Genomic DNA, 22832 nt, shown 5'->3' with positions numbered 1-22832 from the left:
TATATCCTACAATATATATATGAAATGATATGTTTTGCATTTAATAATTACATTATGTCATCAAAACTAACAGGCTCTCTGTCAGACCCAAAGACCTCAGACTCTGTGCAAACTGATGATCAACCACAAGACAAACAAGGTGAATCTCACTGTTGTCTTCTTCACACTTTCATGACACAATATTTTCTCATGTTAATGTTAATGTTTACACCAGCAGCCCCAGTAATGCTCTTCATTTGGTTGATTAATATAACTATCTGGCTGAATCTGATGTCATGTATATATAATTTGTAGTATAATCCACGTCTAGATTGTATTATAAATCAAAGTAAATTAGAATCAGTAATACTTAAAGATCATCAGAGGGGAATTAGGTTATGTAACAGTTGCTCCTGTTCAAGAATAGAAATACATAAGCATAGAGAAATTATAAGAAAAATATGTAAAATATGTGCATTATACTACAATATAAAACACTATATGAAAAAGTAAGGAATGTGTAAAAAATATGATTTATACTAAAATATATAAAAATAGAAAAAAAGAAAAATGTGTTTAAAAAAAAGTGAATTATAATGCTCTTATATCCTACAATATATATTTGAAATTATATGTTTTGCATTTAATAATTACATTATGTCATCAAAACTAACAGGCTCTCTGTCAGACCCAAAGACCTCAGACTCTGTGCAAACTGATGATCAACCACAAGACAAACAAGGTGAATCTCACTGTTGTTCTTCACACTTTCATTACACAATATTTTCTCATGTTAATGTTAATGTTTACAACAGCAGCCCCAGTAATGCTCCTCATTTGGTTGATTAATATAACTATCTGACTGAACTTGATGTCATGTATATATAATTTTTAGTATATTCACTTCCAGATTGTTTTACAGCTAAAAGTAAATCCGAATCACTAATGCCTAAAGATCATCAGAGGGAAATTAGTTGCTCCTGTTAAAGAATATACATATATATGTATGTATGTAAAAAAAAAAAAAAAAAAAAAAAAAAAAAATATATCTATATATATATATATATATATATATATAAAACACTATAGGAAAAAGTAGGGGAAAAGTAAGGAATGTGTAAAAATATGTTAAACTAAAATATTTAAAATAGAAAAAAGAAAAATGTGTTAAAAAAGTGAATTATAATGCTCTTATATCCTACAATATATATTTGAAATGATATAATTTGCATTTAATAATATTTGGGGTCAGTAATTACATTATGTCATCAAACCTTACAGGCTCTCTGTCAGACCCAAAGACCTCAGACTCTGTGCAAACTGATGATCAACCACAAGACAAACAAGGTGAATCTCACTGTTGTTCTTCACACTTTCATGACACAATATTTTCTCATGTTAATGTTAATGTTTACACCAGCAGCCCCAGTAATGCTCTTCATTTGGTTGATTAATATAACTATCTGGCTGAATCTGATATCATGTATATATAACTTGTAGTATAATCCACGTCTAGATTGTATTATAAATCAAAGTAAATTAGAATCAGTAATACTTAAAGATCATCAGAGGGAAATTAGGTTATGTTACAGTTGCTCCTGTTCAAGAATAGAAATACATAAGCATAGAGAAATTATAAGAAAAATATGTAAAATATGTGCATTATACTACAATATAAAACACTATATGAAAAAGTAAGGAATGTGTAAAAAAAAAATGTGAAAAATGAAAATGAAAAATGTGTTAAAAAAAAAAAAAAAGAAAAGAAAGAAATTATAATATCTGACTGTGTTTCATAAAAGGTATAAAACATGCCATTAAAGAGTGCTATTTTTCTTATTAGGGGAATCCTTCATTATGTTGTCTAAACAGCAAGGTGAGTAGGATAATTAGACACCCAGCAGTTAAAAGTGTGGTTGTCCAGGGTGCTTCTGGGATGTTTTAGCTCTGCAGGCTAATGTGACAATGCAATATCCTCACAAGAAGGGCTAATGAATAACCTTATAGCAATACTGTACTGTAAAGTGGGTCTTAGGATACATGACTAACTGTGTATAGTTTAGGAAATTCCTTTGTTGCTAATTTCACTTAGTTCTTGTGAATGAATCCATGTTAGTTGCACAATATTTTTTCTGTCTATATCCACAGTGAAATACAGGACAGTTGTCAGCGGTAAAACCTTGGGTGCCGATAAGCAGCTGATGGAGAAAGTGATGAAGAGCAAACATCAGGATTGGGTTCAGTTTGTTGAAAGCAGTGACGATCACATGGTCAATATTCTCTTCTGCCCAATCAGTTCACGCATTGGGTCAGATATTGATGCCGCCTTTAGTGATGTTAAAGGTAAGGGAATGATTTAAATGGTAATTTCACAGAGTTAGTTTTGCATTAGTGATTTGGGTTTGAACTTTAGTTTTAATTCTGTGAATTACAAGATTCTTCCTGATGTAAGTTCAAAGTTAAGTTATCATCATACTGATGTACTCGTAATAGAGAATCCTTTGGTATTAATAATCATAATTAGGGATGCACCGATCTGAAAATTCTGACCGATACCGATATCCGATATTAATATTGCTGTTATAGCCGATAACCTATATTTACTGATATCGATATGTATTTTTTTAAAAAAGGTTTCTGAGATGATAAAATTTTGTACAGACTGAAAATCTTGCAAACTGAATTTTTGAATGTCTTCCTTTATTTTCAAAACGGAATCAATCCTGTGCTGCCTTTGCGTCACAGATACTGTCAGATGCCCAAACAAATACAGCATGGCCAAAAATCCCTCCTCCTCCCTCTCCCCCTCCCGACACACATACGCAAATAGCAACTAGACGAATATAAACATCAGTTGATAATATCGGCCCAGTTTTACTCATCGGACCGATGCCGATATGTTAAAAAATGACAAACATCGGCCGATATTAATGCTGATATATCGTGCATCCCTAATCATAATATAAACCCTTTCATTATCAGTCTCTCAGAATTGTACTCTCATACTCCCAACTTTGTTTGTGTCTACAGATGATAAACCTGTCATTCTGGTGTTGATGCACCACGAACGTCAGCCCAAATACGTAAGTGCGGGAACATGGGCTAATAAGGACAATGTTGTGATGTATGTCAACGTTTACTACCACGACACAGTGCCTGGATTAATCAGATGTAAAGAAAATGATAATGCCATCTCCGAAATACAACAAATATTACTACAGCCCTACTGCTGCCATCAGACATGTGAAGAAAGCAGTGGAAATGCCCAGGGTGCGGGTGCTGAAAGTGGTTCACCTGATAGTTTTAATGGTGGTCGTCACGGTAGGCGTTCTGATGATGACAGAGGTGGCAGTGTTGGTGCGTTTCTTAAAAACCCACTGCAGTGGGCCAGTCAGAAGAAAAAATAAAGCAGCAAAACTGATGATTTAGACCATTTACTGATTGCAGAAAACATTCTTTTATCCTCTCTGGTAAAATTATATCAGCTGCTGATAGTAATCTAATGATGTACTGATTTATTCATTGAGTCATGGACATAATCTGCTCAGCACAGAGTTCTCTACACGTGTCTAACTGTTGAATTTGTAAAGCCACATCATGTAACTTGAGCACTGGCAGTTTTAGTGAAAAACCTCTTTGAAATATCTAGATCAACATAAAAAATACTGAATTGAGCATTTGAACTGCCACTGGCCATCAGACTTTATGGAAAGTGTTGGTTTAAAGTGAGTTCAAATGTTAACCTTCTTTTGCTCATATAATCAATTGTCCAGTGTTCTGCTCTCAACTGCTACAAACACATCAAGTCTATATACTGTTGATAGTGTGTAGTTGCTTTGTGCTTTCTAATGAAAATAAGGAAAAGAAATGTAAGGAAGGTGGTGTTGTTGTATACACAGCCTTGACTGCTGTGCTACTGTTTGATCTTTGTCATTTTATTTTATTGCTAATGGTGAGGCTAATAGTTACATTTTTTTGTTTCTGTATATATTAGACTTGAATGTATAGTAAGTGATTGAAGAGAGACACAGTGTTCTACTAACTTGCCAAAGGATGAACCCATTGTATTTACCTAGGACAGACATTAAATTAATCATGTTAAAAATAAAGATGAAAAATAAAGAGAATGTTCTTTAAATCATGAGTGTGCATTTTTGCTGTACCTGTAAAGCATGTTACAGGAAGCTTATAAGATGTGAACCTAATTAATACTTTCAGTAAATTGCAAGGATATGTGTAATCAGGTTGCCTGTGGTCCTTTTTTTACTAGCATTTAAAGATACATATATATCAGTCATTGAAAAGATTGGGTTGTGACCAACAGAGGGGTCACAGGAGATTTTATCTGGGTCGCCAAATAAATAAAAGATTATGGAAGAAATTCAGCAAATTTAAGATTTATATCTGCAGTCCACCTTCTATAAAGCATTTAAAATCTAAATGGTTTTACTGTCTTTGTGTTGCATTCAACTGAATATAGATCAAAAGGCTTTTGCAAATCATTGCATTCTGTTAATTTTGCCTAAATGCACTTATTTTGTCCCATTTACGAAGCAGGCTATGAGGAGAAATAAAAACAATTTGATAGCCTGTTAACTCAGCCTAAATGGATTCATGTCAATTTTATAAAGTATATAAAATGCATATATGTTTTCAATAACACATGTTAAGAAAATGTAATTTGATGCAGTAATGGCAGTGAAAATGATCAGGAGTGTTAGCAGAAATTAATTCTAGCCAAGATTTATTGATAAGATCTATAATTGGGTTGTGATGGTTTGTCATTTTTAAAAAGTGAGTCCCCCCGAAAAAAAAATGTTGGAAACACTGCTATATAAGACCAACCACATGAGCAGAATAATAACAATTATTATTATTATTGTTGTTGTTGTTATCAAAGCTCTGCAATTTTAAAAAACAAGTTGGTATAGGCATAGTTCACCTCACCACACGAAATGTGTTTTTTGTGTAAAAACAACAACTTTTATAGACATAGTAGCCTCAAGACCAAAACATTTCAACAATGCATTATAAAATTACAAAATGTTTTTTTTTTCCTGTGTGGGTGACTGCGACGGGGGCTACAATGATATTTCTTAATCAACTTGACTGCAAATTGACCAATTACAGATGCAAGAATGTTTGACGTTTCATATGCAGAGCAGAAATTAGAGCAGAACTGTCCAAATCTTAATTTGTGTAAATAAAAATGAAGTTCAACCTCGTAGGTTAAATTTATTACTTTAACCTTTTCCTACCTGATTAATTCTTCAAGTCGGTAATTACGTTTAATAGGTCAAATGTCCGGTGCTTTTATTCTGAAAAGAAAAAAACAGCTCTTTTGCTCTGAAAAACGAAACAAAACACCGGAAGTATGATATTGTTTACAAACAGAAGCTGGGTCGTGTCTAAAAGGAAACCCTAGCTTTGCGAAACTCTCGTGAGACTTGTACACTTTTCTTCGTAGAGCAAATTATTCAGTATTTATAATACGACATGCTGGGTAGGTTTAGGGACATAAATCACATGGTTGGGCTACGGGAAAGATCATAATTTTGGTTAAAATCGTCAGTCTCGCGAGATTTTTTCGCGGGTCCGGGGTTCCCTGTAGTCATGACTCCAAAGCTCCCCGCAGAAGTCGGCATTCCAAGTAAGCGCGTGCCTTTGAACTAAACGTTATTTTCCGTTATTCGTTTGGACTTTATTCTGTCACCAACAAACTTTCTGCACCAACAACACGACGACAACTTATCAAAATGATATCTCGGCTAGTTTTCTTAATTAGCTTTACAACTCCAGTTAACTAGCTAGCGTTTAACACTTAGCTAACTCAACAGATGTTCTGCAGCATGGCTGTTTGATTCATTTAAACAGGTGTTAGCTACGAGAAGGCAACGTCTATCTCAAGTGGGTTCTCGTCGTTAACTATCCAGGGGAGAGTGATAGGCATATGTTCTCGTATTTGCGGCTACGTTAGCTATAGTTAGCTGTAAAGTGTGTTCATGTAGCCAGCTATTAACGTCAGTTAGCTAAATTTGTTAAAGTAGTTTGAGTGTCATGCTCCTTGGCCGCGTCCTATTGAGCCCGATCAGATCGACGTGTTCAAAAACAGTTGGTTTACAGAAGGTTTTAGCTGTCAGTGAAGTATCAGTTCAGAGGCTGCATCCCATAGCTACCAATCACTGTTGTAACCTCAGCACGTATAAGCCATCTACACACCGGCTGCAACTTAAGGTAATGAAGTGAAAGTCTTGGAAAGAACGAAAAAGGCATGCTGTTCTCAAGTACAACGTGATGATGGTTGTCGCCTGTTAAAACATTCCTCTCTGTTTTAGGCACAGTCCTGTCTTTATCAGCTTACAGTGTGTGATATGCAGGCAGCAAATATCTCATATGGCAAAGAGACTACTCCAATTGCCTTAGATGATGATGGAGATGATGATGAGGAGGGTGGTGAAGGTGTGATTGAGCAGGAGAGTCGGACAGAAGATGAGGAGTTGAAGAAGACGCTGATGGTTCCAGATCAGGTGCATGCGGTCAGCATGGAGGTCCAGCAAGATGAGACAGTGTCAGGTGAGTACCAACTTACTGCCTGCAGATTGGGTCTGACAAAATTGAGTTCACCACCTGTCAAACTCTTTAACTGGGTACACTTATTACCACACTTATTATGATGGCTATCACTATTATTAAAATATTGTTAAAACGTTTTGAAAATGTTGAAAATGAACTAGCTAATAAACATCATAATTTCACCAAGTTCTATATTGAAAACCTCAACTATTTGAAATGGCAGTATGTTCTCTACAATGTCAGTGTGTTCAATGATGGAAAACAAACTCATTTTGACAGTTGTGAACTATGGTTGGTGTTTGGCAGTATTTTCGTGAGTTTTTTAAAGCATGGTATTCAAACAATTAAAATGAATTTAATTGAAACAGTACTAATAATATTTATGTAACATTTCCATATATAAGATGTCTTTCTAGTTTACATTTCAAGCATATTCAAAATGTTTTATCCTCTCTTCTTAGCCCAGTAATGTATGTACCTATCATGTATTTTATTTGCAAAACTCCCTAAATCAATGAAGTTGTTTATAATTCATCAGTGATGGCTGGAGCTTCAGATGTCATCAGTCATGGGTTTCTTCATTCGACACAAACCTGATAAAATATACTGAAACAGTGTGCTTCACATGAAACAAGCTCTGGAGCTTCGCCGCACAGACTTTGTGCTCATGAGGCAACAAAACAAAACTTGAGGTTTATAAACAGCAGAGGCTTGCAAATACTGTTTTCCCGGGGCTTGGCACAGCTGAGTTCAGAATAGAAAAAGATGTTGCAGCATTTTTGTTGAGTTCTAAGTATATGTCTTTTCTACACAGCTCCAGCAGGATCAAGTGAGAAGAGCACAAAGAGGAAGATGAGGAGGGAGAAGAAGAAACTGATGAAGAAGTCAACTAATACCTCAGACAATTTAATGTCAGAGCTTCCGTTTTCTCTGACCAGCCCGTCCACATGGAAAGAGCTAGGCTGTGTGTACATTCTTAATATTATTTTTCAATGATTCTTTGAATTATGAGTTAGGATTTTTATAATCTGTTGTCCAGTAGCAGGTCTGATTTACTAACAAAGTTGTGCCTCAAACTATGGCAGACTGGTCAGATTTGTGTAATTTACTCTCTGACTACTGATAAATTTGTGACACACTGCTCAGATATGTTCTAGTCAGACAGACTTTAACTGAGCAGTGCGTAGTAAATTTATACCTTCATGATGTTACATTTTGTTGCGGTTTTATTAGACTGTCTACCTGATAAACTGGCAGCAAAGTGTAGGTCACAAGGTCAAGCTGTTTTTCAAATACAAAGTATGTTTGCACTTTCTCTTTAGTCCCCAGCCCAGATTCAACCCAGAAGAAGAGAAAAAGGAAGAGAAGAGACAGTGGAGGGAAAGTGGACAGTGAAGAGGATGCAGAGAAGAAGAAGAAAAAGAAGAAAGAAAGCCAGCGACCCAACTACTTCATCTCCATCCCCATCACTAACACACAGGTAAGGAATTCACTTAGGTGTGTACTCACATTATGTTCATGTTTCACCATGTTAGTGTAATCTCATCAGTTTGTTAGTGGCGTGGATCATGCTGGAGTTTGTGCATATTGTTACTCATTGCAAAATGCTTATTCATCAAAACTTTTGATAACTCATTTTTCAGTCATCCAAATAATTGATTAATTGGTTTATTTTTTAAGCTCTAAAGGCTTGTTTCCACTGCGTGGTATAGCTAGGTCCTGTTCTCAATTTTGTTTTTTCTATTGCAGACTGTACCCCTCAATGTAGGCATGATTCTTAGTTGATCATCATAGCAATGCCATATGAAACTTCCGTGACATCATCCTCAATGCATTAAAGACAGGAATAATGGAGGATATTGAAGGAATGGTGTTCTTGATTCTTGGTATGTGGCCATTTATCACAGCAAGTACACATGCTTTGTTTCAGAAAAGGCTGAAGGCAGCAGGACAAAAGTCTGCTAATAAAAACAGGAGAAATCCAACAAGAGAACGTTCACAGCGAGTCTGCGTTTTTCACTCCACCTTTTAGTATTGGTCCTGCTCACTTTGAACCTTGACTGAGATGATATCAAAAAAAGTACCAGGTACTCTCCACAACGGTTGACGATGGCAAACCAAAAAGAAGCAAGTAAGTTGAGTAGAGACAAACTGCACCTTGCAGTGGAAATGAGGAATGATATGCAGGTAGCTTAATTTTCACCAAAGTTTTATTTTCCTTATTTGCAATTCAATCAGTGGCTCAGGAGACTTTCCAAAAAAATCTGTGCTTCCATTTCCACAACTGATAAAAAAAATATTAAAATCTCACAGCATTTTCAATCTGATGGATTATTTTAAGCAAGTTTCAAGTCTTAGTAAGTCAATACTCACACTGTATTAAACAAATGAAAATCAGTGGCTGCAGGGAAGGTTAGAAAACAGCTTTCAGAAGTCTAAACCTACGGTAGGGTTTGGGCAACAGTAATGCAAATGAATAAAGACCTGTAGTAAATTGACTTTTTTTCTTTACAGTGAAAGTCAGTGTAGTATTGCTGTCCTCACCTGGCCAGCTGCTTTGATTTTGCGCGACCCTGAAACCAGCTGTCAGCCTTGTTCTCTCCTAATGGGTCAGCAGTACCAGAGAGGGAGAGAACCTGTTTTAGAAATCCTTCAAAGGCTGCTTTTGTGGAAAACACTTTAATCAGTTCTTTCCATTTAGTGTTTGACTCTTGGTCAGGGTCATTGTAGTTCCACCTAGACTGTCTGCAAGAAAATCTCTTACAGAAAATAAGTTTCAAGATTAAATTTCTTGACCAATGATGACAATGAATGCTCAATGACCAAAAAGCTCTTCTGATTGGACATTGATTTTACCCATGGTCTTTATCTATTGACGCTTTATCTGTGATGCTCAACTGCAGAAGTTGTCTCAGTTTCTTCTCTTTTCAGCTTCTTCCCCGCAGCTCCTTTCCTCTGCTCATCCATACCAAGCCTGATCTCGTGTCTGCCATATCATAACTGATGGCTGCTGATGAAATTTGTCCAATTACAGATCAGTTCAGCTGTGACTGAGGTCCAAGAGGCGGTGCTTCAGCAGGAGCCCCTTTTGGCTAAAGCCATGATCCCCGTTCCAACTCTCCATATCACACTGTTAGTCACTCATCTCGCCAATCAGGAGCAAGTAGACCAGTGAGTGGATGCAAACACAAACATACATACAACTCAGCATACACACAGTATATTGTTGCACATGTCAGTCCCTGATTGGCTCAATAATATTTAATAATATAATATTAATAATAATAATGGTCTGCTGACGTGCAGACATCAGACATTCATTCAAATATCATGGCGGAAGGCTCGCAGCCAAAGTTAGCTAAATTAGCTTATGAGACAGAAAAGAGATACAGAACATTTCTCCCTTCATGGAAAGAAATATATCTGTGGGTGGAGTACGATGCTACAATACTGGCTGTGTACTGCACTGTCTGCAGAGAGTTCCCAGCTACAGCCGATTAAAAATGTTTAAGCTTTCTGATGCAACAACAGCATTAAACAGGGCAGAGGGGGCACAGAGGGTGTTACAGGTAGAGTTTGGCGATATGTTCAAAAAATGGAATATTAACAAATAACAAAAAAGATTTCAAGTGTTAAAAGCTATGGCACAGCAAATGAATGAGCAGACAGTTTGGCTTCTCATAGTAGGAAAGGTACAGGTGTTACTATTAAAGAGAAAGTTTGGCACTTTTCATATGGATGTTCAATCTGTGGTAAATGTAGTCAGTTGAAGCAATGCATTCTCAGTACGTACTATATTGACCAAGAAATCTAAGTTATCCTGCTGCAAAATCTGTTGTTCTTCTGCACAAGTGATGTCACTGTATGCAGGAAGAATTACAGACTGTTTCAGCTTGGATTATGTGTCTGTGACTCTGGGAAGCCAGGCTAGATGAGTATTTTAGTCACCTATCACTATGTTTTGGTAATTGGTAATTAGTCTAATACACAACAACATGGGTGTGGGCATAAAAAGCTTGTGTGCACTGCATCCTGGTACATGAAGGCACTGCTGGTATGTCACTTTGAGCAGGAGAACTTTCTTTTCTGACTACAGTTACCATTAACACTGATTGGTCCTTCACATGAAAAGTGACAAATTCTCCCTTTAGCATTAACAATAGTTCTGACAGTGAGCCAGCGTGCATAATACCAGGACCTGTGGAGTTGGCTCCCCTAAATGGAATACAGCCATTATAAATGTTACCAGTTATACCTGTGCTTTTCCACCTATAACTAAAGAAGAATTTCTGCCCTGTTTGTAGTTCATTTTCTCATACCATCAGAATACTAATGCATGTGATAACAATGGCACCACATCACAGGTAATACAATATCTGTGCCTGAGGAGGAAAATGTATCCTGTAATTTTCCAAATTCTGTGTTTTGCATAAAGCAAGAATTGTGCATTGTGAAGAGCTTTCGATTTTAATTATTGGTCAGTCAGCTGAGATGAAACATAACACACACAATAACATCAGCATTATTTGAATGCCAAACAGGCCATTAAGTGGTAAGGGCTGAGCTGCTACAAAGCAGCATAGTTCAAAGTTCAAATCGAACAAAACATTTGCCAATACTGGTGCCAGTCTATCAATAAAAGTGATTGCAGAAACCATATATGTTGCAATATTGATTTGTCCTTTCCCTGATGTACACAGTCATCCATGCACACAAATACTGATCAGCTTTTTGATGTGCATGCACACACTGACCTGAAATGTACATCAAATTCTCGCAGTGACCAGTGTCTTATCTGTGATTTAGGATAGAGTAGAATAAAATCTTTCTTTTGACCTGGTTTCTCCATTTTTTTATTGCTCTCCCCGGATATAAGGCACACTACAGCTGACACACCAAACTTCAATCTAACAGAGTGCCGCTCAAGTTAGTTTCCACAATAAAATCCTCTTATGCTACCCATTCAGTTTCTGTGATGAAGGATATTATCACAACATCAGATGGATCAGGTAGCCAAACAAACTCTTGATTGTGTTTTTTGCAGTAGAATAAAGGTAGTACTTGTAGACAGGGATGCAATGTTCTGCAGCCAGCGACAAACTACCCAGCATGTCACGTTCTTCCGTCTTATCTCTTCCTCTCAGCACTTCCGGGAAAACTGTTTGATAGGCCTATAAATATTTTAGGTTTAGATTCCAATAATGAGCTTTGAGAAACACTGTCGAAGGATAGTTACTGAGGCTAGAGTGTAGTGTGAGTCTTTTATTCCAATTAATTATCAGACTAAGATGTCAGTCACTATAAACTTTCTCATTTTTATATTCAATTGCAATATATTTGTATTATTTAAGGTGGTGCTTCGCGATATATTTGATATTATATCGATAGTATGATATGAAAGTACATATTGTCTTTTGAGATTTTGGATATTGTTATATTGGGATATGGCATAAATGTTGTCTTTTACTGGTTGTAAAGATTGTATCACAGTAAAGTAAAGTAAAGTAAAGTAAAGTAAAGTAAAGTAAAGTAAAGGGCTGAATAATTAATCCAAATTTTATTGAAATGGCCATACTACCAGCTGCAATTTTCAAATCACAGGAGGTGCAATACTTGTTACATGCTAAATGTGTGTCACAGCACTGTTTTGGATTAAATTTTTGTTGCAGAGATGTCGTGGCCTGGATGATTCAATATTCCATATCTCTGACTGAACCAAATGTAACTGACATGACTATGACAACAAAAACAAATTACAGCCAATATTTATTGTGCCAGAATAAAACAATTATCAGTTGTCATTACCAAAATCATCAACCTTAGCTCCAAAACATGTATATCATCACCGAAACAGGTCCTAATTGGGGCATTAATTAATTAACAAACAGTGTTAAACTTCTCAATTTGTGTGAAGAATACGCAAGTTTTTATCTAATCTCAGATTTATAGCATAACTTTGAAAATAATGTAAGGTATGCATGAAATATTACAAAAGGAGGTTGTTGTTGATCATAGAGGGTTTGCAGCAATGAGAGAAATCAGAAAAATAAAATGAATGTTTTTATGGTTACATACATTTATTAAAAAAAAAAATACAAATAATTATTGTTGTTCTAATATTTTTGGATAGTTTAACTAATGCGATTTTTCAAGGACCTGTTTTATGTGATTGATTGTCATATCATTTTCATTTGTGAAATCTTCGTTTGTGAAAGCTCATTAGAAAGTACCAGAGATGACCTTGTGTCACATTAGCAATGCATCTCTGGAACACATCCGCCATGTTATGTGATGATACTGATGTTTAATCTACACCAAGCAGAAGATTGTGTCATTACTAATCACTAGATTATGTAATATGAGAGGGAGGCACAGAGAGAGGATTAAGTTGTGAATTGGTGTGTGTTGTGCGTATTCAAGCGTATATTTCCTTTTAGGGCGGCAACTGTGCTGGCTGAGGTCGAGCCGTCACTGGCCAAGCTGCTGGGTGGGCGGGAGCTTGTGCTGCCCTTCTCAGGGATCGGTCACTTCAGGAAGGAGGTGGTGTTTGTTGGGCTGGCCCCTGGACAGCACAGACACACACTGGACAGTCTGGCAGGTCAGTGACAAAGCTTTTCATTCTCTTTGTCATTGTGTCCTTCTTTCCTCTTCTGCCCTCCTTCAACACTTCTGTCTGTCTGTCCATCATTGTAAATATTGAATTCCACATTTGTTTCTCATGCAGTTTTCGGAAGGCTTCTCCTGCTGTATTTCACTATGGGATGCATTTCATTATAGGATGTTAATGTGATACTTTTGGAGGTCAGCTGCTGCTGGTTGGAGGATTTGTTGTCTTTCTTAAGGACATTTATAACAGGGTGCTGTTGTTGGGGTTCTGCTGTGTGAGCTCACAGATTAGACCGTTTTAGGAGATGTAAAGGTGTATTCTTGGGGGTTGTTACTATGACTTGGAATCTCTTGGCACCTCATGATTCGATATGATTCCTAAGGCCACAACGTCAGTATCAGTGCATCACAAATTTTCATGTCTATACATAATGTACATTTTTTTTCTCACAGTGTGACTACTTGCTACTTCTAAAACCAACTATACTTTTAATTAATCTAAAATTAGCTTAGTTAGACACAACTTGTATATAGTGTGGCTCTTCTCCAGTACCTTTTTCCTTCAACTTCATAGAAACTAGAATGCTTTTATACGCCAGCTTTTATTTTGCTTTTATTGTGTTTTAGCACTTCATACCTTTTAGAAAGTGCTGTAAGACACTGATGCTGGTTGGATTGCATGCATCTGCAGTTGCTCACACTCAGCCATCCTCACAGAAACTCAAGAAGTAGCCTTGTTTAGAATGTAAACACGATGCATTTATTAACATCTCGTGCATTTATGCCTAGTCTCACCATCCACTTGCTTCAGCTCTAAGGAATGTACCGTGTGGTGTTAAAAAAGTGTTACAGTGTAGACAATCATAATATTGAGAATTGGATTTTTAATATCAGATTATTGACTTCTCTGCATTGATTCATAATCTTTCAAGAGAGAATTGTGATTTTTTTCCCCCACCCCTAGTTGTTAATGGTAAGCTGACTGGGCTATCCCTAACACTCTCAGTGAGGGGAGCAGGTGACACAGCTGAATTCCAAAAATAAATGGCATCTACTATCAATAAACGGTAAAATGTGACAAAATTGGGTGGTTATTCCTATGGAAATCTGATATCCATGTTAAATTATGTTATTTGGCCTTGCTGTAGGGCTGTATACTACTTGTACTGTGTAAAAATTCTGTTTTAATTAAAAGTACAACTAGTTCTAGTTCATGAATAGTCAACTACTTGCACTAATTTTGATATTCAGTGTAATCACATTCTGTTCCTTAAACCAGTATAAGTGGATTTGGTTAAATGGTTCGGTATTTGTATGATTTTCTCATTTTGTCCTTCTCCTTTTCTGCAGTCCGTGTGTACCTGGGTTTGTGCATTTGACATATCTTCATTTGTGTTCTTAAATTTGTCTTTTGGCGTGTGTGGGGGTGTGTGCAGAAGCGTTGTGCCTTTGGCAACAGCCAACATTTCTAAGAGGATTCCCACTCCATTGCTCTTGTGACAACAACACACACACACATACACAAAGTAAATGAGCTCATATATGCTTAACACAGCCCATTTCCTCACAAAAATATCAGAAATATGCAGTGGCTTCTAAAAGTTGACATGTATTTGTGCATGTCATTTCCACAACTTGTTATTCACTGACACATACATATTGTATGCTGTCCACACAGTGCTGATTCTTTGTGTCTAGCTCTGGAAGAGATGCTGATGTTCATAAATATATTAGATTGTCTGAACATACAGTATTGGAGTGGCATGTTTGGATTCTGCATTAGTGTGGATTTCCTAGCTGCTCCTGTTTGCTTGGATCTGAGCAGTTAATACATGTGTATTAACTGGTCAGATCCAAGCAAATACAGCATTTAGCATATTAGTGATGGCTAGGCAGAGACAAATCCCAAAAGGCATTACAACTCGTGGGTTGATAAAAATGGGAAATGCAATAAATCAATCTTTTACAGAGATGGAGTCACAAAAGCCCAGGTTCTATGTAATTACCTCTGCTGTCAGGTTTTGTTTTATCTTTGAAATGTTTTCCATTGGAACTTCATGAATGTTTTTGTCAGTCAGAAGATGGGGACATAGTGAAGAGCCTTTCATACCAAATGAAAAGACGGCAGAGTGACAGTGATGCAAGGTTGTCTTCTTACTTAAAGACATGTCACATGCAGCATCAGAATGTTAAAATCTAGAATTACGTGACTCCAACAAAATGTGCTTTCACAGCAGCCATTTTGACAAGAAATAGTAGAGTACACACAGGTGTTACCAATGATACTAAGTAAAGTTCACTTTCATTCAGAACAAACACAACCAGGATACTGCTGTTGTGTGTGTTGGGTCATTAGAAAGGCTCTGCTACAATAAATGGGATGGGACCTTCATTAGTATTATTGCTAACACCTGTGTTTACCCTACTGTTTCATATCAATAAGGCTGCTTTAAAAAAGGTTTATTAGGTGACATAAAAAGTTCTAGATGGTTGATCAGGGTTTTCCCTGCCCATCTAACTCACAGGTGGTCTACCTTTGTATTCTTGGCTGCCAGCTTTGTTGAAAATTCCAACAAAAATGCAAAGCCTTTTTTATGCCAGTTGTGCCAATTGTATTAAATTGGTCTCATGTAGCGCATCTATTTTATATTCATTGTTTCTAATGTGTAATTAATTTATTTTCCATAAATATTAGAATAGAAAATAATTGCAGTTTCTTGTGGCCTAGTGACTACAAATCAGTATCAAACATTACTAGGCCTATCACACTGAACAAATACAATACACCTCTTTTAATTGGATTTCAGTGCTTCTTCTATTTTATATAATTTTTTAATCAAAATTCAGCATGTTTGACTGACCTGTTGGTACATATTCACTGGTCACACTGGACAGTTCTTTTTCTATCTCTTCAGAGTCAGGAGAGAGAAATGTGCACAGAAACAGTCTGCACCTGAGTGTTTTTATATTGATTCCTGTGCTAAATTAAATTGATATTTGTCTTAATCTTTGTTTTATTATATTTTTGTTCCATCTTGGTATAAAATTTAAATCAATGGATACTTTCACCTGTCAAATTCTGATTTTGTCACTTAAATGCAGAGTGTACACTGTTCTTTGCCACTTTTGTCTCAGAAACATTCAGGGAAAACAGAGACTTGATTTGTAAAGATCATTGATCTTGACCCTGGCAACTGTTATTCACATTTTCAAATTATTCTTTAAAAAGGTATGGTGGTATAATGTCCAGCAAGCTATGCTGTGTTGTCTTTTAGGTTTTGTTTTTTTCTTCTGACAAGTGCCAGTTAATATTGATCAATTCTCAATTTAGTATTGAAATTGCGACACCCGTAGAAATAAGTAAAGTTTGGTCCGGATACTTCTGTATAAAGGAACTTTTATTTCTCAAATATACCCTACAGATTGCCATTACCTCTTCCTACATAATGAAATATTTAGTGGAACTCATTTTGCTTCAATGTATTTAATATAGGACTGCACATTTAATCTAAATATTATCAAAATTGCAATATAGGCAAATGCAATATCCAAATCACAGAAGCTGCAAGTTTTTGATTCAAGGTAAAATGTGTGAAAAAAAAAACTAATGTACAGTACAGTACAGTACAGTACAGTAGTACTGCAGAGATGCCCTGGCCCACAAATCTTGTTCTGCAGATGTAGCATGTTTGTTTGACCCCAACAAATGTCACATCATTGTGATTTTTTTTTCCAATGAAAATAAAAATTGTGATGCAAAAATGATAACTGCCACTAATCATGAGTCATATCACAATATCGTGCAGCCCTAATTCAATGTATTGTTCTTATCCTGTATTAAAAGTATTGCTCTGTATTGATATTTGTCACTCAGTATTAGCACCACAACCAAAATGCTGCTGTTGAGACAGTCAAATGTACTTGCAGATGTGGAATTAAGCTCCTTGCAAGGATGTGCAAGTAGACCATTTGCTTTTGAGCATCCATAAAGAAGGGTACCAACTAGTTTGATCTTTTCACAGTTTTTTTGTGTCTGATGTGACAAAAGAAGCAGCAACAAGAGAAGGTTACAAATAGAAAGTCCTTGTTGTTACTGTTGGCAAAGCAAAACAAGGATAAGGCAGGAAGTCAGACTGTGCTGTCCTCTCGTCTGCTCCATCCTCCACTGTTATTGATTATATACTAACCTTTCGCTCCATCTAGAGCTTCTCTTCTAAAAATACCTCTGTGGTTTCCCTTTAAACCTCATCAGTTGGTGCGTGCGTCTTTGTCTGTGTGTGTCTGCCCTTGCAGGTTGTCTGTGTGCTCATGCCCTTGTTCGTGTAGCTGTCTTTAGTGTGTAGTTAAAGGATACTTAAGTAAAAAGCCTTCTTCCTTCTTTTGACACACATTTTCTGCTGTCTGTGCCTGCACTGTCTCTGTCCTCTGTTCTAGCTTTTACAAAAGTCTGTAAAAGGGATTTGAGATGGTTAATAGGGAGGAAATAAAGGCGGATGTAAAGCAATGTGGGTTTGAATCTACGTCATGACATCTGTGGCATATCAAAAAAATGGTTGCTTGTGTAACTTTTGATTTGTTAAAAAATTTTGTGTATGTCTGTTTCAGAGTTGTTGCGGAGCCATTTTGCAAAGCAGGGTCTTCTGCAAGAAGACAGTCGTGGGTTTGAACCTCACCTCACCATTATGAAGCTGTCCAGAGCATCAAAACTACGATCTCAGGTATAAACACATGATGTGGTAGAGGTAGGTCAAAACAGCTTGCGTATATACAGTATATATGTGGGCGTAGCAATGCTCAACATATTAGTGTGTTTATTTTTTTATTCAACAGGGAACATACACAGTTTCTTAGCTATACCAGAGTTGCTACACGCTCATTTTTATTTGAAGTCCCTGGGCAGGAAAAAACAGAAACAACAATAAGATTTTACAACATTAAGACCTTGCCACAACAAGAAGATGTGGTAGACAATATCGACTTAAAGGGCTAGTTCAGATTATTTGAAGTGGGTGTTTTTTTGGTGCACTCCCTAGTCAGTGCATTACCTTCAGTAGATGGTGATTAGAGCGTCCCCAGTGAGTTGAAGGAGAGAGAAGTCTTGGCACAGGAGCTTAGCATTGAAGATGGGGTCAGCAGAAAAACATTTTAGCCACATATCAATCAATATCTGTTTAAGTTTGCTATATTTGGATATTTTTACCTTTTTTTTTTTGCCATCAGATAGCCTTCTATTTTGGCACTACTGTATCACTCCACAGATCAGCTGTATGGCAGCGTTTTATTCAAGAGATGACGAATACAAGAAAATGAAAAGTACCCCATACAACCCCATTGGAATTTTCCAAACTATCCCTTTCAGTAAATGTAATTATTAGTCCACACACATGTACCTCTTACTGCCAGTGTTGGACTGATTGTAATGGCATTTTAGTTACCGTATACAGGTATGTTAAATTGATAGCATAATTTAAGTATCAAGTTTTATTTTCTTACCATAGGCATATCAGAGAGCCTAACCTATTTAAGGACCGGTGTGTAGGATTTAGTGGTATCAAGTTAGCCTGCAGATTGCAAACACGTTGCCTCATCCTCCCCTTTCAAGCCTGTAGGAAATCTACGGTGGCCGTAAATGTGAAAACTGTGAAAGGCCAACTCTAGAACCAGTGTTTGGTTTGTTCTTCTGGATGGCTGCAGAACCATAATGATTTATACTTTGTATTTCATTTCTGCCAAAGTCTGCCAATATATTCTCCTAAATCTTGCACACTTGACCAAGTACTTTGAGGAATACACCATTTCCCTCAGTGCTGACCATAACCTTTTCTTTTTACACATATTTGAAAGTAGTAAATTGCTTTTTTACTAAAAGACTCAGTGTTGATTCAGACATTATTTAAATTTAATATTGTTTTCAACAACTGTTGTAGTTACTTAATAAACGAAAGATACACAATGAATTAAAACATAAAGTTGCACTGGCTCTGCATGATTTTGTTTTTAATGGATAATATCGGCATAGATTTGCATCATATTACCAACTCCAATCATGCTTTCATTCATATGCAGTCCCAGTTGTGTAACTTTCTTGTAACACCTGACATTGACAGAACTGCCAAACAGCCACAGCGTTGCTTCTTTTAATTTTCTTCACCTTCCTCTCAATGACAGTAAAAGAAAATGTCTCATCCAATAATTAGATGCCAAACAACTGTCAAAACTCTAAAATATAAGAAGGTGAGGAGGTGAGAGGATAGAAAGATAAGCAGTGGTCAAGAGGGGACAGACAGAGGAAGGACAGCATCTGTCTTTTTTTCCTTTGACACCTGATGACATCTCATCCTGCCTGGCGTCTGCCGGGCGACATTCTTGTCTCACCCCAGTCTGTGTGTGTGTGTATTTTTGTCTGTATATACTGTATGACAACAAGGTTTAGGTCAGTAGGTTTAAAAAAAGATATAAGAATGAATGTACATGTGCTAAAAAAATATATTATTTGATATAAACAGTATTTTTTCTTTGTGTCTTTTAGGGTATAAAACGTGTGGACCCAGCTCTCTACTCCAATTACACTAACAAGTAGGTGTTTTTTGTGTACTAAGTGAAGTATTTGGGCAACCAAAGTGTTTTTAGGGTCAGCGCTCTAAAATAAGTGCAGTGCGACATTATGTAATGTTTTGTGTCTGCTTTTCTAAAATTGTTCAGAACCCTGTCATTTACTTTAAATGTACACCAGTTTCATCTAAGTGGCACCATATTGAATAATGATTTGTTTCCAGTTTTGTGTTTTTTATGATGAAAATGGTCACATTGGCCAGTTGGACCATGGAGCATAATTTGTTTTTTAGTTTTAATTTGAGTGATCATTGCTGTCAAGTGTATATCATGTCTGTCCTCTCTGTCTTTTCTCATTATCACTTTGTCTGGTCTCACTACATCACTCAGGTTTTTTGGAGACCAGACGGTTGAGCGAGTGGATCTTTGTTCCATGTTGAAAAAGAAGCAACAAGACGGGTATTACCACACTGAGACTTCACTACAACTTGGTTAGTACGCACAAGCATGCACAAACAGAGCCTCGTTGTGTTTGTGTGTTTGTGTAATAATGAGCCACCAGAGGGCGCTCTCTGCTCACATACAGGACAATCACTTTCTCATATTAGTTGGTTCTTATAGCTGTGACAGTGGGGCAACATTTGCTTGCAGTACCATATTTTTTAATAATAAATAGCTGTTTTTTGCTTTTTTTTAAACATTTTTTATTTCTATGTTTTATTACATTCTGCTTGTGACATTGTCATTCAGTAATATCTAAATGTTGTGTATTTTTGCAAATAGTTTTAGAAAGATTGTTCATGCAGGAAGATTGTTGTACCTCCTTGTGTTGCTGGCATGACTAGGAGGTCAGTGCTTAGGACAGGCTAAAAGAGAGGCAAACTGGTTCATTCAAACACCATGGGGATCCTTAAGAGCTCATTTCCATTTTTGACATGGTTGCCCAGATTACCACCCTGCCAGTTCCTTTTAAAGTTGGCAGCAGTGCTGAATGAATGCAGTGCTGATGAGCCAGAAGAGCTTGCCGTAATTTGTTAAAGAGTTCACCAGCTTATGTCTGATGCATACTTTCTGAGGTGTAGTTGTGAAACATGGCGAAAATGGTTCCCTTTTTGTTCAGATTTGATGTGAACCAAATAATTTTGTTCTGTTTCCTGACTGTGTTAGCAGAAATACACACATTCTGGTTGTCTACAGTTGTTAGAAGTCCTCAGTTTAATGGGACTCATTGCACCGTGGTTTTAAAATATATCACAAATTAGATAAATGTGTACAAAAATTGTTATTTTGAGCTTGAGATTTTATACTGTCTCATCCATGCTGCCAAGGCTTGTTATTGGACAGTTTATGTTCCTGTGTAGCCCCACATGAACAGCAGATGGCACTATTGACAACTGTGGGACTTGGGTTGAAGCCAGTCAGGCAGTATCGATGTGCTCTTAGTGTTTATTGAACACTGGGGGCTTGTGACAGCATGCCTGGAGTGAATGGAGTATTTTATCTCTAATAGAAAACAGGCTTTTAGAGGATTACCATATTTTATGAATATATCAGCTTTGTATGTCCACAGATAAAACAGTTTTATCTGTCAGGATCAGACTTTGAGCAGCCTTTGTTACACAGCATCTCATCCAGCTTTGACACAGCAGATGTGAGATGCAACAAGTGTAGAGCTTTGAGACTGTTGTAAGCCAGAATCGATTGGCAGTGGTAATGGCAAATGCAGTGTCTACTGTTTTCTAATGGCACCTGTCTGGACAACATATAAAAATCATTGTTTGTAATATCATTTAATCATTTAAACTGCTTTCTTATGATTCAAAGAGGCATGCTGGGGGAAAGACTTGGGTAGAGTTTTGAATGTAAGAAGGATGCAAGTACAGCAACAGAGTTTAATAAAACAAGCATTAATCAAACATTCAACCTTTAAAACTATTTTTTTGTTCAGGAATGCAAGTAAATAACTATAATTTGACGTCTTAATCAAGAAATAATAATGTGCTTTACTATTTTTTCTGTTTTTTGTAAAACAGTAAATGTGAAAATTCATGGATAGCAATATTTTAGCATTAAAAATATCATTTCAGTTGAAGAGCTTCTACATAACTGGTGTATTAACCATTACAGAAATATAAGAAATGGTTTTGGTAATTACCAATGCTGTTAATTTAGGGCAGCTGTGTACACTGGTTGGTGGTCTAATAAATTTGTCAAACGTATATTGAAGGCAAAAATGGTGTTTTAATCAGGGACTGTTATGCAAAAGCTTTTTATGAAAAACTGGAACCATGTCATCTCTTTCGAATTGTGAATTGTGAAATGACATGAAAAAGACCCTGAACTTGAAGATTTATGCATTAAACTACTAGTAGCGAAGTCTGTGGCAATATTCAAACCATTCTCTGATGATCACAGAACTGTAAGATGACAGACAAATCAAAACAAGATTATTTTTATGCCAACTTTAGCTTAGAGAAAGCTTGATGTTGTGTCTAGTATGGCTTAAAATCACCTTAATATTCTGTAATTGCAATAGGGTTGCAACTAACTGTTATTTTTAGTATTGATTGATATGTGCGATTCTTTTCACGATTAATTGCTTAATTGTTTAGTCTAGAAAATGACTGAAAAACTGTGAAAAGTGCTCATCAAGTGACGTCTTCGGATTGTGTCTTTTGTCTAACCAACAGTCCAAAACCCAAAGACTCTTCATTTACTGTCATAAATGATAAAGAAAAGCAGCAAATTCTCACATTTAAGAAGCTGGAACCTGCAAATTGTTTGAATCTTTTGCTTGAGAAATGACAAATCAATTATCAAAATAGGTGATAACTAATTTTCTTACAATAGGTTAACTGACTAATTATTCCAATTCTAAATTGGAATAGTTTTTATAATATTTTTAGAATATAATTTTAATACTTTTTTACATTGTTACCATGGAGTTAACAGGATTAGTGTATACCTCTAAGTACACATGAGAACATCACATGCACATATACAGTATATAATGGATTGACAGGGACTCCCTGAAGTCCCACTGTCAAGTAGTTGAACTAATTACTCTGTGTGCGTGTGTGTCTGTGTGTGTGAGTGAGAGAGTGTGTGTGGTGGTGGGGTGT

The 22832-nt window shown here is 36.4% G+C and overlaps 2 protein-coding genes across 3 annotated transcripts in view; both read left to right on the top strand.

Moving 5' to 3' along the window:
• The window catches only part of LOC146314221 (uncharacterized), a 9326-nt gene extending 5107 nt beyond the window's left edge, over positions 1-4219 (top strand). Inside the window, exons 9-14 of the mRNA XM_084737828.1 lie at positions 74-139; positions 656-721; positions 1261-1326; positions 1823-1855; positions 2128-2322; positions 3010-4219. Coding sequence (XP_084593954.1) covers positions 74-139; positions 656-721; positions 1261-1326; positions 1823-1855; positions 2128-2322; positions 3010-3386 — 803 coding nt within the window. The 3' untranslated portion in view covers positions 3387-4219. The remainder of the gene's footprint in view (positions 1-73; positions 140-655; positions 722-1260; positions 1327-1822; positions 1856-2127; positions 2323-3009) is intronic.
• Positions 4220-5472: 1253 nt separating this feature from the next.
• Positions 5473-22832, top strand: part of akap7 (A kinase (PRKA) anchor protein 7) — a 55124-nt gene continuing 37764 nt past the window's right edge. The window contains exons 1-9 of one of the 2 annotated variants that reach the window (XM_084736901.1): positions 5473-6213; positions 6315-6552; positions 7367-7516; positions 7875-8032; positions 9587-9723; positions 12990-13150; positions 17764-17876; positions 19688-19734; positions 20101-20201. In XM_084736901.1, the coding sequence (XP_084593027.1) occupies positions 6037-6213; positions 6315-6552; positions 7367-7516; positions 7875-8032; positions 9587-9723; positions 12990-13150; positions 17764-17876; positions 19688-19734; positions 20101-20201 (1282 nt within the window). In that variant the 5' untranslated portion in view covers positions 5473-6036. The remainder of the gene's footprint in view (positions 6214-6314; positions 6553-7366; positions 7517-7874; positions 8033-9586; positions 9724-12989; positions 13151-17763; positions 17877-19687; positions 19735-20100; positions 20202-22832) is intronic. The other variant, XM_084736902.1, reaches the window with a different exon arrangement.

This window comes from Lutjanus erythropterus, chromosome 15, assembly GCF_056507025.1.
Source record: "Lutjanus erythropterus isolate fLutEry1 chromosome 15, fLutEry1.hap2, whole genome shotgun sequence".
In the NCBI taxonomy this organism is placed as follows: domain Eukaryota; kingdom Metazoa; phylum Chordata; class Actinopteri; order Lutjaniformes; family Lutjanidae; genus Lutjanus; species Lutjanus erythropterus.
The sequence above is the reverse complement of the archived record's forward strand: the minus strand, read 5'-3'. Positions and strand labels throughout refer to the sequence as shown.